We start from the raw sequence: 13,310 nt of genomic DNA, 5'->3' as shown, positions 1-13,310 counted from the left end.
TCTGAGGGACATGGTTTAGTGCTGGACTGGGTAGTGTTGGGTTAATGGTTGGACATCATCTTATGTTTTTTTTCCAACCTAAATGATTTTCTAAATTTAAGGATAAACACACAGTTTAACTTCATCTTAGTAAGTAAAAGTGTCATCATTGAATTAAACACGAAAAACTAAGCAGGTCACAATTTGTATCTGCCATTTCTTCCTTAAACTGTAAACCAGGTCAGAAGGGTCTGACTCACAGATCAGGCCAGTTTGGAGCCTCTTTTGCACCATGCTATCAAACTGGAGCTGAAGCCTTACCCTTTCCCAACAGGTGGTAGTAAGTCCCCTTTAGCCTTCACAAGCGGCTTGTGTGGAGACGGTGTTGGAGAAGGAGAGGGTGAAGATGAGAAGGACCTTGACCTAGGGAGGAAAGACACATCAGAAAGCTGCCCAGCAGAGAAAGACCTGGGGGTGTTGACTGACAGCAGCTAAACATGACCCAGTGTGTGTCCAGGTGGCGAAGAAGGCCAACAGCATTCTGCTTGGATGCAACAGAGCCACCAGTAGGACTAGGGAAGTGATTGTCCTCCTGTACGGGCACTGGTGAGGCCACAGCTTGAGTACTGGGTTCAGTTTTGGGGCACTTACTCCAAGAGGGACATTGAGGTGCTGGAGCAGGTCCAGAGAAGGGCAATGAAGCTGGTGAAGGGCCAGGAGAACAGGTCTTGTGAGGAGACTGCAGACTTGTTAGATAATGGTTGGACTCAATGATTTTAAAGATCGTTTCCAGCTGAAGTGATTTTATGGTGCTATGATCACTTGGCTCTGGACTGCAGAAAGTTTTTGGTGCATTTAGCCACCCTCCTTCAGCTAGTGACAGCATCCCAGGAGCTGTACAAGCTGTAATCCTTGTAGGTATGAGCTTATCCTAGTTTCATATCAAGACTCTGATCAACAACACCAACTTTTCTGACCAGACCAGTTGTAGAAGTAGAAAATAAAAGGAAAGAATAAGTTTGGCTGCAAGAGAGGCATTCTCAGGTATTCCACACCAACACCTCTGAGGCCTCCTCCATATTCTTTGTTCTTTCCTTACAGAGAGCACATCTACAGCAAAGAGAGTAGGACTTTGACTTGGAGGTTCAGCACGATTTGTTTCAAACTGCTTTGTGTAATTTCTGGTGCAATTTATCCTTTAAACAGCAGCAAAGAAACAACAAACAAATAGCTTGGGAGGAAGACTCAAAACCACATTTAACTGGCATCTGTAACTTCTGGAACACAAGAAGGAAAACCATGTGGAGTGTATCAAACCTTGTTAAAGGGCAACAGCTGTTTCCTGAGCGCAGGACTGACCAAAAGAGGCAACACCAGATGCTCGTGTTCAAGTGATTCACCTCAGTGCCAAGACTGGAAGTACCCTTGTTGCAGCCTTGTACTTCAGAAGGCCAGGCACTTCAATAAGTGGCTTTCTGAAGAACAGTTAGGCCCTTGGGTGTTGCTCACCCTCCTACCATCAACCAGAGGTATGCTAATCCAAGTGTGCCACCCGTGCCTGCCATTGTGCTGCAGGAAGAGAGCCCCAAGTGAGGTGGATGAGGGAAGGTCAGATTGCTCCTTAGAAACTCATAACATGCTTGTGTTGAGATCAACTCCCACTCAAGCCTTCCCCAGGAGCAACCACCTCTCCCAGTGACACTCTTGCTCCCTGCAACTGCATGATCCACTCTGGGTTAACTGCGTGATTTCAGCTCCTATCTGAGGAGCCAGTTCTCCTACTCTGCATATTCCAGACTTGGGAAACTGCAGGGGCAAGGAAGTGGCAAGGTAATAATCATGCTGCTGTTTAATCACCATGGGACAGAGAATTGCTACTTTGAAGTGTCAGGACTATCACAAGCTGCAGCTGCTTTAATAAAGAAATGTGATTTGCCTCTTGAAATAGAAATTCCAGTGCAGCAGAAACGAGATGCCAGTAACTTCTTCCAATCAGAAAATGCAAATGATGGCAACATGAATTCCAGCCAGGTTCCTACAACCACTCAGCTACTGCAGGCATGGGAAACAGCCCAGCCACAACAGCATGGAACACGTGGGTGGGGGTACTGGGGAGAGGAGGGGGTGGCTGATGTATCTGCTTCATTCAGCAACCAGAGTGGTGGCTGCTGCGCATTTCCCTCACTGGTTTAAATGTTTTAGCTCAAGAGCTGTCTGCCTGCTTTTAAGTAGCAGCAACAGCAGCTGTTTGGAAGTGTTTGGAACATAGTACATCCTTGCTTTCAAATCCAAGGAGCCATTACCTGGATCTGCTGCCTGAGAAAGAGCTGTGCCTTGAAGAGCGACTAGAGTAGGAACTGTAAGAAGATGATCTGGAACGAGACCGCGAGGAACCTGAACCAGAGTAGGTGGATGAACGAGAAGAGGACCTGAAAGAAAAAACATTAACATTTAGCACTTCTTTGAGAAGTCCTCCGAGAACAAGGTCTTGTTTTCTGTGTCCTCTTCCCAGATTCTCCAACACTGCTCCAAAAATTACCTGGCTTCTGCTTGGAGGACTGTCAGGACTCTATCCTCCCCTTGGTCTCCATTCCTCTCCCGTACTGCATTTTTTTTTCAGAGGTGATCCCATTGTTGTTGCCCCTCTTGCACCTTTCAATAAGCCTCCCCTCTTTGTGGGGAGTGACTTCCATCCCTTTTGGAGGACTCCTTACACACCATTTTACACCTTTTCACTAGACAACCCCCTGGTAGATTGGGTCACAGTGATATGAGAAACCAGAGAAATCTCAGGTGCAGTGACCCCAGCAAGAAAAGGTATCTGCTTCAGGAGGGCTTTGCTCTTTAGATCCATATCTTCTGTGTGTTCCTCATTCCTCTCTGATAATTTCCCCCCCTCTTTTCAGGAGCTTCAAGTTCAAGCAGTTAATCTAAATGGATCCAGCTTATGCCTCAACTCTCCCAGACTGACAGCACATCTTTCTGAGAGGTGGTTTTTAGTTCACACAACCTGGTTTCAGAGCTCCACTGCAGCCTTCCACAGCTCTGCCAAGCCTCCACGACCCCAGTTTCGCCCCAGTAGCACTGGCACGCTCTTCCTGGAGTGGGCTGACTTCATCCCCCCAGCACTGGAGCAAAGAGGCTCCAATTTCACAGCTTCCACCTCCTTCTTCTCCTATCAATGTTGGTTATCATCTAGATGAGCTGCTCATCATCTGTAATGCTTCCAAGTCTAATTCCTCTGAAGGGTGACTTTTCAAAGGACCCCCTTTAGCTTCCACCTCATTCTCTATATGCTGGTGTCCATAGCTGTTACAGAACAGCAAGCCTCAAACTGCTTTCCCTAACACCTCATCTTGCACTGACAAGGCTGGGATGTGGCCTTCACTCACCTTGAGGAGCCAGAAGCAGATGCTGAAGAAGCAGAGGTTTTCCGGCGCCTCCGAGCACGGCTGGGAGAGACAGACACCCCCAGTTTCTTTTTGGGGGACTTGGATCGGCGCCAAGGGTCCTTCCATTCATCTGCTCTCTTTGACTGGGTGGTGGTAATCGTGGTTGCTTCCTTCTCCTTCTTTGGTGGCTCAGGCTGACGGCTGGAAAGCAAAAAGGGAGTTGAGCAGCTGGGATTTTTTTATACTCTAAGGCTAATAGGGCCAGGAAAATATCTCAGAAATTCTTCCTTCATAACCAGTCCTGGCTCTTAACCTCCACTGAGCATCATTTTGGGGTGATGAAGAGTTAGAACAGCTCTAATTTTTGTCAATCAGCGACTGCAAGCCCCTCGGACCAGCAGCACCTGAAACATTTATCAATTATTTTGTCACACTGACCTGGCAGCTGACTTCAGCTTCAGCTCCTGGCCTCCAGGAGCAGACACAAGCACATCTAAGAGGCAAGGGAATAGGAAGCCTGTTTTTTCCTATGCCAAGGAGCTAGAGCTGGAGCAACCCAAACCTGGCAGGCAGTCCTCAGTGTAATGAAAACATTAAACTCAGCTAGACTGAGGACAGACTTGGACGTGCATCTGAAACATCATCTCCCTACAGCAATGTGCTGGAAACACCCATCAGGCACCAAGAGAAGGGATTCAGCCTGAAGGACTCCTCCAGTTCCCTTATCAGAACATCACCAGGGACTGCCACAAACCTTACCACAGCCAAGACACACTGATCTGCTTTCACCTTGCAAAGGGGATGGTGAGCATCCTGAGCACTTCAGGATGGCTGCTTTATCACCATATTATTCTCTAGGTGCTTATAAACACCACTGAGCATGTGCTCTCCTGTTGTTGACAACCAGGAAGATGTGATGAAGCTGGCTTAGATAAGTTCCAACTCCTCCCTTCCAAGTTGCATTTCTCCTTTTTCTTTGGCTCTCTGGCCTTTGTTCCTTTTCTACAACACTCGAATTCAGGGCTAACTTTTGACCAGACAGTTCCTGAAATACTCCAGGCTGAGCTTCTTCAGCCCCAGACTTCATTGTCTCCCTTACCTATGGGTGATTCCTCAGCTTTACTCCAACCTGTACAGCAACTGTTCAATCACCTGCTCAGAACCTTCTCCCTCAGGTTTCAGGCAGAGTTTGTGCTTGTTTGAAGGTTTATGAAGTTCACCACACTCAAATTACCAGCACAATGAGGTGTCTATTCCTTCTCTCAAAATAATTGAACCTTCTTGCTCTGGGAATTGGGGGAAGAAAGGCACCTTCCATGGCTGGCTTCAGCCAGTACCACCCCATTAGTCACACGACTGAAGCAGCCACTCCCCATCCAACTTCCTCTACCTTGTGAGATAAAAAAGCAACCTCCAAGCCTTCTAATAATCCTCCTAGCCACAACACCTCTTCAACAGACAACAGGATAATTAAAGCTCTTCGTTAGCAGCCTGTTTTGCCCTTTGAAGGCTTCACTAGTCACTCAGAAGGTTCATCTCCTCCTTGCTTGGCAGCATTACAACAATCCCAGTGCAGCTGAAGAAACTCCGCCAGCCTCTCACCTCTTCCCCAGCTCCACATCTTGTACATGCTGACATTCCAGTGCAGCATCCTACTCTTTCCTGAGCTTTGCCAACACATTTGTCCCACATCTGCCTTGGTATAGACAGAGCTTGATGGGAGGTGAAACACTTAAGGAATCATAGAATCGTTTTGGTTGGAAAAGACCTTTACCATCCTTGACTCCAACCATTATCTAACTCTACCAAGTCTGGTGCTAAACCATGTCCCTCAGCACTACATCTCTGAGGCTTTTCAACACTTCCAGACATGGGGATTCAACTACTTCCCTGGCTTGTTCCAGGGTCTGAGGACCCTTTCAGTGAAGATGGTTCATCTAATGCCCGACCTAAACCTCCCCTGGTGCCACCTGAGACAATTTCCTCTTGTCCTATTGCTTTTTCTCTTGGGAGAAGAGACCAACCACCACCTGGCTCCAACCTCCTTTCAGGGAGTTGCAGAGAGGCAGAAGGTCTCCCCTCAGCCACTTTTTCACCAGGCTGAATAACTCCAGTTCTCTCAGCTGCTCTTCACAAGCCGTGTTCTCCAGACCCCTCGCCAGTTTCATTGCCCTTCTCTGGACCTGCTCTAACACCTCAATGTCCTTCTTGTAGTGATGATCAGTACCCAGTACACAGGCTTGCCACACTATTGCTGATCCAAGCCAGGATGCTGGTGGCCTTCTTGACCACCTGGGTAGACACTGGCTCATCTTCAGATACTATCAATCATAGAACCATAGAATGGTTTGGGTCAGAAGGCACCTCCAAAGGTCATCTAGTCCACTTCCCTGCAGTAAGCAGAGACATCCTCCGTTACATCAGGTTGCCCAGAGCCCCATCAAGCCTGACCCCAAATACCTCCAAGGATGGGGGTCAGTTTCCAGCCACTCTGCCCCAAACCTGGAGCATGCATAGGGTTGTTGTGACCCAAGTGCAGGACCCAGCACTTGGCCTTGTTGAGCCTCATCCCACTGACCTCAACCTATCCATGCAACCTGTCTTCCCTGTGTAGAGCCTTCCTACCCTCAAGCAAATCAACACTCCCTCCAGCTTAGTCTTTTCTGCAAACACATTGAGAGTGCCTCATTCCCCTCATCCAGATCATTGCTAAAGATATTAAAGAGCACTGGTCCCAGTACTCAGCCCTCTTCTTTCACCTTCACCTCCCCCACAAGCCTCATTCCAGTCTCACAAGAGGACACTTGGGTATTAGGCACAGAAAACTGCTGACTGCCAAGTAAGAGATGCCCAAGCAGGATTATGGCTCAGAATTATTCACCAGCATCCTCATGTAGCATCATCACCCTTCCCAGCACTGCTCTAACACACAGAGCAGGTGTTATCTGCCATGGGTTGGTCAAGTTTTGCCATGCTCTAGCCACCACTGCACCATGGAGGAAGGCCTGGACTATGGACTGAAATACACTAGACCTGTTATTCATACTCTGACAACACAAAATAGTTGGATCTTGTGTCAAGCTCCTGTTCAGCAGATGCAGTACAAACTCATTTGGAAGCTGTTTTGACTTCTGGGGTATCTTCAAAGGGCAAAATGCGAAGAACAAGAAGGTTGGGTACAGTCTTCAGAGCTTGCATCAAGCAGCAGGCTAAAGAGCAGCAGAAAGGAGGAGAACACCACCATTGGAGGATGCTCATGAGTAACCCCAGACTACAGACTACTGCAGAAGCAGTTCCACCTGGATAAAGCCAGCCAAGAAGCTTTCCACTGCAGTGTCCAAGGTGACAAAGGAGAAAGCCAGCAACTAAGGAACACCCTTGCCCCTTTCCAGGCTCAACTCTCTCCTGCAAGAGTTTTGAGGAAGAAAAGTCTCCTACAGAATTGTTTTTCTCTCTCTCCCAAAAATGCCCACAATGAAATCTAACAGCAGCACATCCTGGGAGCTGGACTTCAACTCCAGCCCCATGTGGGTCCAACTTATGTCAAGCTCCGCAACTTGGGTGCAAGCCTGGAGCAAAGATGAGTCTGAAAGCAAATCCTGCTGGCACCTATTACCTGGTTAGATGCAATTCTCTCTTGATGAAGTCACTTTCTGGAGGAAAGGTTTTTTTCTCCTCAGGAAAACCACAACAGAAGCCTCATTTCTGGACATGCTTTGGCTTTTTGACTCAGCAGTAAATGCATTACCATGCTACAGCCAAGGAAGAAAGACTATGCTCGTGTCAGGACATTTTAGAAGTGTTTCCTCAAGAGCTACCTGCATGCCCAACATGTAGCATCACCAAATCAACTTGTTCAACTTCATACAAGAGACTGGTATCTGCTGTTGCTTGGCTCATCTCCTCCAGGAGAATTCAGGAGTCAGAAATTGAAGCAAGCTGGAAGAACTGGCAAGATCCTCACTGTCTGCTAACTAACATCTCAGCTACAGCCTGCACAAGAAGTCTGGCTGCTTTGGGGTGGTTGAGCCATGAGATCACATCAGAGCCCTTCATCTGAGATCACCCACAGCCCAGCAGAGTTGGTGCAGTCCAGGCAAATCTAACATGCTTCAGTCAAAAAAGCCCCAGGCTACCAAAGCTCACATGCGTGAAACCCACTTCCCAAACCCCAATGTTTCAGGATTAACTCCCTAATTAAGTAGGTCTGTGCCACGAGGTTAAAAAAACCTATTATAGAGGGAGTGAAAGACTGACAGACTGATCAAAAGCAGCTTCATGTCCTTCCAGAGCCCCAAGGAGCCATATCCTGTGTCACCAGTGTACGAGCGAGGGCTGCAGAACCTGGCTACTTCCCAAGCTCATTTTAACCTCAAAAATACCTAAATGTTTTCTTTCCCAGGACAAACACGTGAAGGTGTCTTTGGCTGGGATGTAGTTACAGCAATCAAGCAGCAAACTGGAGCTGAATGTGGCTTTGGCAACAAGAGGAGGAATGAAGGTAGTTCCCAGTTGGCAAGGCAAACCGCAGCACGGGTCAGCCGGCTTCCCAGTTGCATGTACTCCCACTCCCACATACACCCAAGTTTGGAGGGGGGAGAAGTGCAGCTGCAAAGCTCAGATTCTCCTCCTCATGCGTGATGCAAATGACACCCAAGGAATGCTAATCTTAGAGAGGAAAATGTGGTTGCTGAGGAAAGTTCTTCCTTCCTTCTTTCCCCCTCCCTGTGGGACACTGCTCCCACAGGTAACGCAAACCTTATCACCCACAGTCACCGGTGACGTCAGCCTGGCTCCAGGGCTGCTCTTTTGGCCAGCAGCTACAGCTCAATCTTCTGAGAGAGGAAAGTCCACTGATGTTTTAACAGCCTTTGCATTTCTTGCAGGAAGGCAAGCATTGCGTCAGCAGCAGCGCTCTGAGTTTTCCTTCTATGTCAGTGGAATTTTCCAGAGGAAGCGGACTCGAGGAATGACTGGAGCCATGTGCCAAGGCAGTTGTCAAGGGACCTGCAACTGCTGGAAAATCAACTCTTCCAGTGGAAGACTGCTTCTACAACTGGGTCAAGGTAATCCTTGGTATCAATCCAGGGTGAAGGGTGGGGGAGCAGCCCTGTGCAGAAGGACTTAGGGGTGCTGGTGGGTGCAAAGCTGGACGTCAGCTGGCAATGTGTGCTCACAGCCCAGACCCAGCCATGTCCTGGGCTGACCCCCAGCAGCGTGGGCAACAGGGGCAGGGAGGGGATTCTACCCCTCTGCTCTGCTCTCCTGAGACCCTACCTGCAGTGCTGAGGCCAGCTCTGGAGCCCTCAGACATGGACCTGTTGGAGCAGGGCAAAAGGAGGCCACAAAAATGATGCAAGGTCTGGAAGTCCTCTGCTGTGAGGCCAGGCTGAGAGTTGGGGTTGCTCAGCCTGGACTTCAAGGAGACCTTCTTGTGGCCTTTCAGGATTTAGGAGGGCTGGTAAGAAAGCTGGGGACAGACTTCTGAGCAGGGCCTGTTGTGACAGGACAAGGGGTGATGGGTTTAAAATAAAAGAGAGAGATACAGACTGGATAGAAGGAAGAAATGTTTTCCACTGAGGGTGGTGACACCCTGTTCCAGATTACCCATAGAGGTGGTAGTTGCCCTATCCCTGGAATCTTTCCAGGTCAGCTTGTCTGGGGCTCTGAGCAACCTGCTCTAGTTGCAGATATCCCTGATGACTTGGCAGGAGGGTTGGACTAGATGATCTTGAAAGGTTCCTTTCAACCTAAAGCATTCTGTGATTCTACGATTTTTCCCTGCCTCAGCACAATAAAGTCACTTGTGTGGCTGGAGAGGGACAACAGCTCCTGAAAAGCCACCTACGTGCAGCCACAACAGGAAACGCTGAACCTTGGAGCCGGCGCTAATTGATCGTGGTGAAATATTAGCAAAGGACAAGCTTTTCTCAAGACATTTTGATCTAAAGCTGAGTTATCAGTTGTGTGGAGACAGGCCAAAAAAAAAAAAAAAAAAAAAGAAGAAGAAAAAAAAATTTCTTCAAAGTCTGATGGGGAGAGGCTTTGAAATTAAATAGTGGAGATACGATCTGAACCTCCAGTATGAAATCATCACAGCAGGTAGATAAACCTATCTGAGATGTGATCTACCCTCAGGGTTTAGCATTCAACGCCTTGAGAACCTCCTCTGAAGGAGAGGTACCTGCATGCAGCCATTCTGCCCTGCTCTCTGCCATGCTTTAATAAAACCCAGTGTGGGAGACCTCTCCAGCAGTTCCATCTCTGAAATGCCGAAGAAAATCACATTCCTTGAGATCTCCATCTGAGTCACTCCATGCCCTTCATCTTGATTCGTGGTTAAGAAACCCTTCTTCCTGTGCTGGGGAAGTGAAGGCAGGACCTCAAGAGCCATGAAGACTAAGGAAAACTCCAGTGACTTGTGGAGAACTTTGAGAAGTTTTGCTGACTTGGCTCACAGTCAGGTTTTGTTATCACTAACTTCCCAAATAAGTTGGGAGTAGAAATGAAAGCAAAGCCATCTAAACCAGGTTCCTTTGCTCTGGAACAAAACCTGTGGATGTAAGGAAGTTATTATAATGTTTAGACTAGGTCTAGAAAAATATGAAGATTAAGAAGAAATGTTCTACACTGAGGGTGGTGAGACACTGGCTCAGGTTGCCCAAGAGAGTGGTAGATGCCTCAAGCCTGAAAACATTCTAGGTCAGGCTGTTTGGGGCTCTAGGAGACCTGCTTTAGTTGCAGATGTCCCTGCTGACTGCAGGGGGATTGGACTAGATGACCTTTAGATGTCCCTCCCAACCCAGTCTATGCTTATCACCACAGTGTTACTCAGCTCAGCTCTGAAGAACCACAGAGCAGCACAGAGCATGTTCTGTACATGGAGAGAAGGGAAATCCTCTTTTGAGCACTGCTGCCTGGTGTAGCACCAGCATGATAGACCTGCTGGGTGCAGGAGGAGCAGAGCTTCAGTTCCAGACACCTTGTTTCAACCTGGGAAACCCAACAGCTTGAGGCCATTTGCTTCTCTGAACTCACAGCACCCCAAGAAGCCACCCAGGGAAGGTGCAGACACCTGGAGAGCAAATCTGTGTCTCCTGACAGAGGCTGCTTTCCGCACTTGCTAACTTCTCATGGAGGCAAGACTAATTTAGAGTGCTCCAAGGTCCTGCCAAGGCCTCACTAGAAACTAGCAATATCAGAGTTGTCTACCCTACCTGCTCTTCTTCCTGTGGCAGGACAAACACAAACAAGTGAAGGAATTAAGAAACAGCCGTTATTCCAAGATGGAAAACTAAGAGAAGACAAATCCCACCAGCCTGCTGCACCATCTTTACTCAACATGATGAGATGCTATTACTAAGTCCACCAAACCATGCTCATCTAGTTGAACAACTTCTGCTCTCCCTTATAGGAAGCAGACCCAGCTGGTAGCATGGGGAGACCACCAGAAGTTGCTGGGGAAGATGATGACAACCCAGGAACACTGAGAATCACAAAATTACAGCCAGGTTGGATGGGGCCTTGAGCAACCTGATCTTGTAGGAGGTGTCCCTGGCCAGGACAGGGGGATTGGAACTACAGGATCATGAAAGGTCCCTACCACCCCAAATCATTCTGTGATTCTTCTGAGAAACGAGTTGAGTTGGTTTGTGATCACACACAGCCACACACACTACCATGAATCACTCCATTTGCATTGCCTTGATTCTGCCACTCCTTTATCTCATCAACCTCATTCCAACACTTTCTAACTTGCCAGCCCTGGGGAACCTGCATCCATTGATTTCAGACTCTGGGTTATCCTGCTCATTAACGTGCTCACCCCAGGGATTAATGACAACCTATTAAAAAGTCAGCTTCTCCTAGCTTGAAGAATCATAGAATCAGAAAGGTTGGAAAAGACCTCTAAGATCATCAAGTCCAACCTTCAACCCAGCATCACCATGGCCACTAAACCATGTCTCAAAGTGCCATGTCTACATGTTTTTTAAACCCCTCCAGGGATGGGGACTCCACCCTGGGCAGGTTGCTTCAATACCTGACCACTCTTCAAGTAAAGCAATTTTTCCCAATATCCAACTTAAACCTCCTCTAGCACAATTTGAGGCCATTTCCTCTTATTCTATCACTTGTTCCTTGGGAAGAGACCAACTTCACCTGGCTCCAACTTTCTTTCAGGGAGCTGTAGAGAGTCAGGTTTCCCCTCAGCTTCCTTTTCTTCAGGCTAAACACAGACAGTTCCCTCAGCTCCTTCTCACTAGAGTTGTGGTCTCAAGCCTTTACCAGCTTTGCTGATCCTTCTTTGGACCTGCTCCAGCACCTCAGTGTCTTTCTTGGAATGAGGGACTCAAAACTGAACACAATTCAAGTGTGAGCTCTGCTGAGGAAACACAAAAGAATGTTTTGTGCCAGGGTTTGCAGTGTAACAGAGCACCTCACAACTGGGAGCTACTGCCACCTCAAGAGAAGGTGGGAAGAAGCACAACACTTGCTGGAAGGGTTTCACAAAGGGTTTATGTTGCCCTTTCTGACATTGCTTTAAATTTCACAATGCCTCTACCTGCAGGTGTTATTTTTAGTTTTTAATGGCTGCATTAAGTGCACTCTCCATCAATAGGCTTCAGCCTAGCTGAGGAAAACTTCCTTCCCAAAAAGCCCCAAACTGGTGTGTGTGCGATAATCACCGGATGGTTCCCCAGGACACCTCCTTCCTGGCAACTTTGGAGCTGCTGGCACCTCCTGCTCAGACTCAGGGACATCTCTGAGGACAATAGCCTCCTCCTCATCACTCAGCACCAGTGCCCCACAGATTTTGGCTGTGACCAAACCTGTCTGTGTGGAAATACCTTTCACATCAGATTTCAGGACAAGCTTCCTCAAGAACAGGAGATGACAAATTTCTCACCCCAAGGTTCTTTTTGCCATGCTGTTTCTCATCAGGGCCCATGGCATCCCCCACAGAGGAAACCCAGCTGGGAAAGGAACCAGTGCTCCTCTCACAGACCTGCAAGCATAGGATTGCTCCATCTCAACTTGGTGGACAACCACCTAGCACTACCCCAGTCAATGGGGCAGTGATACCAATTCTGCTGCCCCCTCACCAGTGGGTCTTACTCCTCAACATCCCTCAGTGCTTTGGAAATGCAACCACTCAATGCACTCCAGAAACAATCAGATTCACTTGGATGATGGTGGGACAAAGACATGTGCAACAGGCAACAAGTAATAGGACTAGTAACTAGTGACAGGATGAGAGGAAATGGCCTCAAGTGGCACCAGGGAAGGTTTAGGTTGGACATTAGAAGAAACTTCCTCAGTGAAAGAGTTCTCAAAGACTGGAACAGGTTCCCCAGGGAGGTGGTTAAGTCCCCAGCCCTGGAGGTCTTTAGAAGACACAGATGTGGTGCTGAGGGACATGGTTTAACACCAGACTTGGCAGAGTTAGAGAACAGCTGGACTCAACGATCTAAAAGGTCTTTTCCAACCAAAAGGATTCTGTGATTCTATGAACAATAGCAAATTGGTTTAATACTTCTATTTCTTGGCTTGCAGCTAAAGGCCAACAGACCAGCTAAGAACACTTTGCACTACTCTAAGCCTCCTCAAACAAACACATCTCATGCCACTTCTTTACCCCTGCAATGCTTTGCACAACACCAATGAGCTAGACAGGCAAGACTGAGATATAAAGCAGAAATTTTGCACTCAGCAAACCCAGTCACAGCCTGGGGCATCAGAACTCCTTCTGGAGATGGGGAACACGAGGACAGGCATCCAAGTGATCCCTCTGATTTATCATAAAGTGTTCTGGCTTGTTCAAGTGTTCAATGCCAGAGGAGGGAGGAGGAAGAACAACAACAATTTTACTAGCATTGCATCTCAGATTATGAAATTCTTGGAGTGCTTACCTCAAGCTTCAGAAAAGAAAACCAGCCA

At 47.9% G+C, this 13,310-nt stretch overlaps 1 protein-coding gene across 1 annotated transcript in view; it reads right to left on the bottom strand.

Moving 5' to 3' along the window:
* The window catches only part of ZC3H18 (zinc finger CCCH-type containing 18), a 55,080-nt gene that overhangs the window by 13,596 nt on the left and 28,174 nt on the right, over positions 1-13,310 (bottom strand). The window contains exons 10-12 of the mRNA XM_054389546.1: positions 3,372-3,572; positions 2,283-2,408; positions 301-402 (exon numbers count right to left, since the gene is read on the bottom strand). Coding sequence (XP_054245521.1) covers positions 301-402; positions 2,283-2,408; positions 3,372-3,572 — 429 coding nt within the window. The remainder of the gene's footprint in view (positions 1-300; positions 403-2,282; positions 2,409-3,371; positions 3,573-13,310) is intronic.

Source organism: Indicator indicator, chromosome 19 (genome assembly GCF_027791375.1).
Source record: "Indicator indicator isolate 239-I01 chromosome 19, UM_Iind_1.1, whole genome shotgun sequence".
NCBI lineage: Eukaryota > Metazoa > Chordata > Aves > Piciformes > Indicatoridae > Indicator > Indicator indicator.
This window is presented reverse-complemented; position numbering and strand designations above follow the sequence as displayed.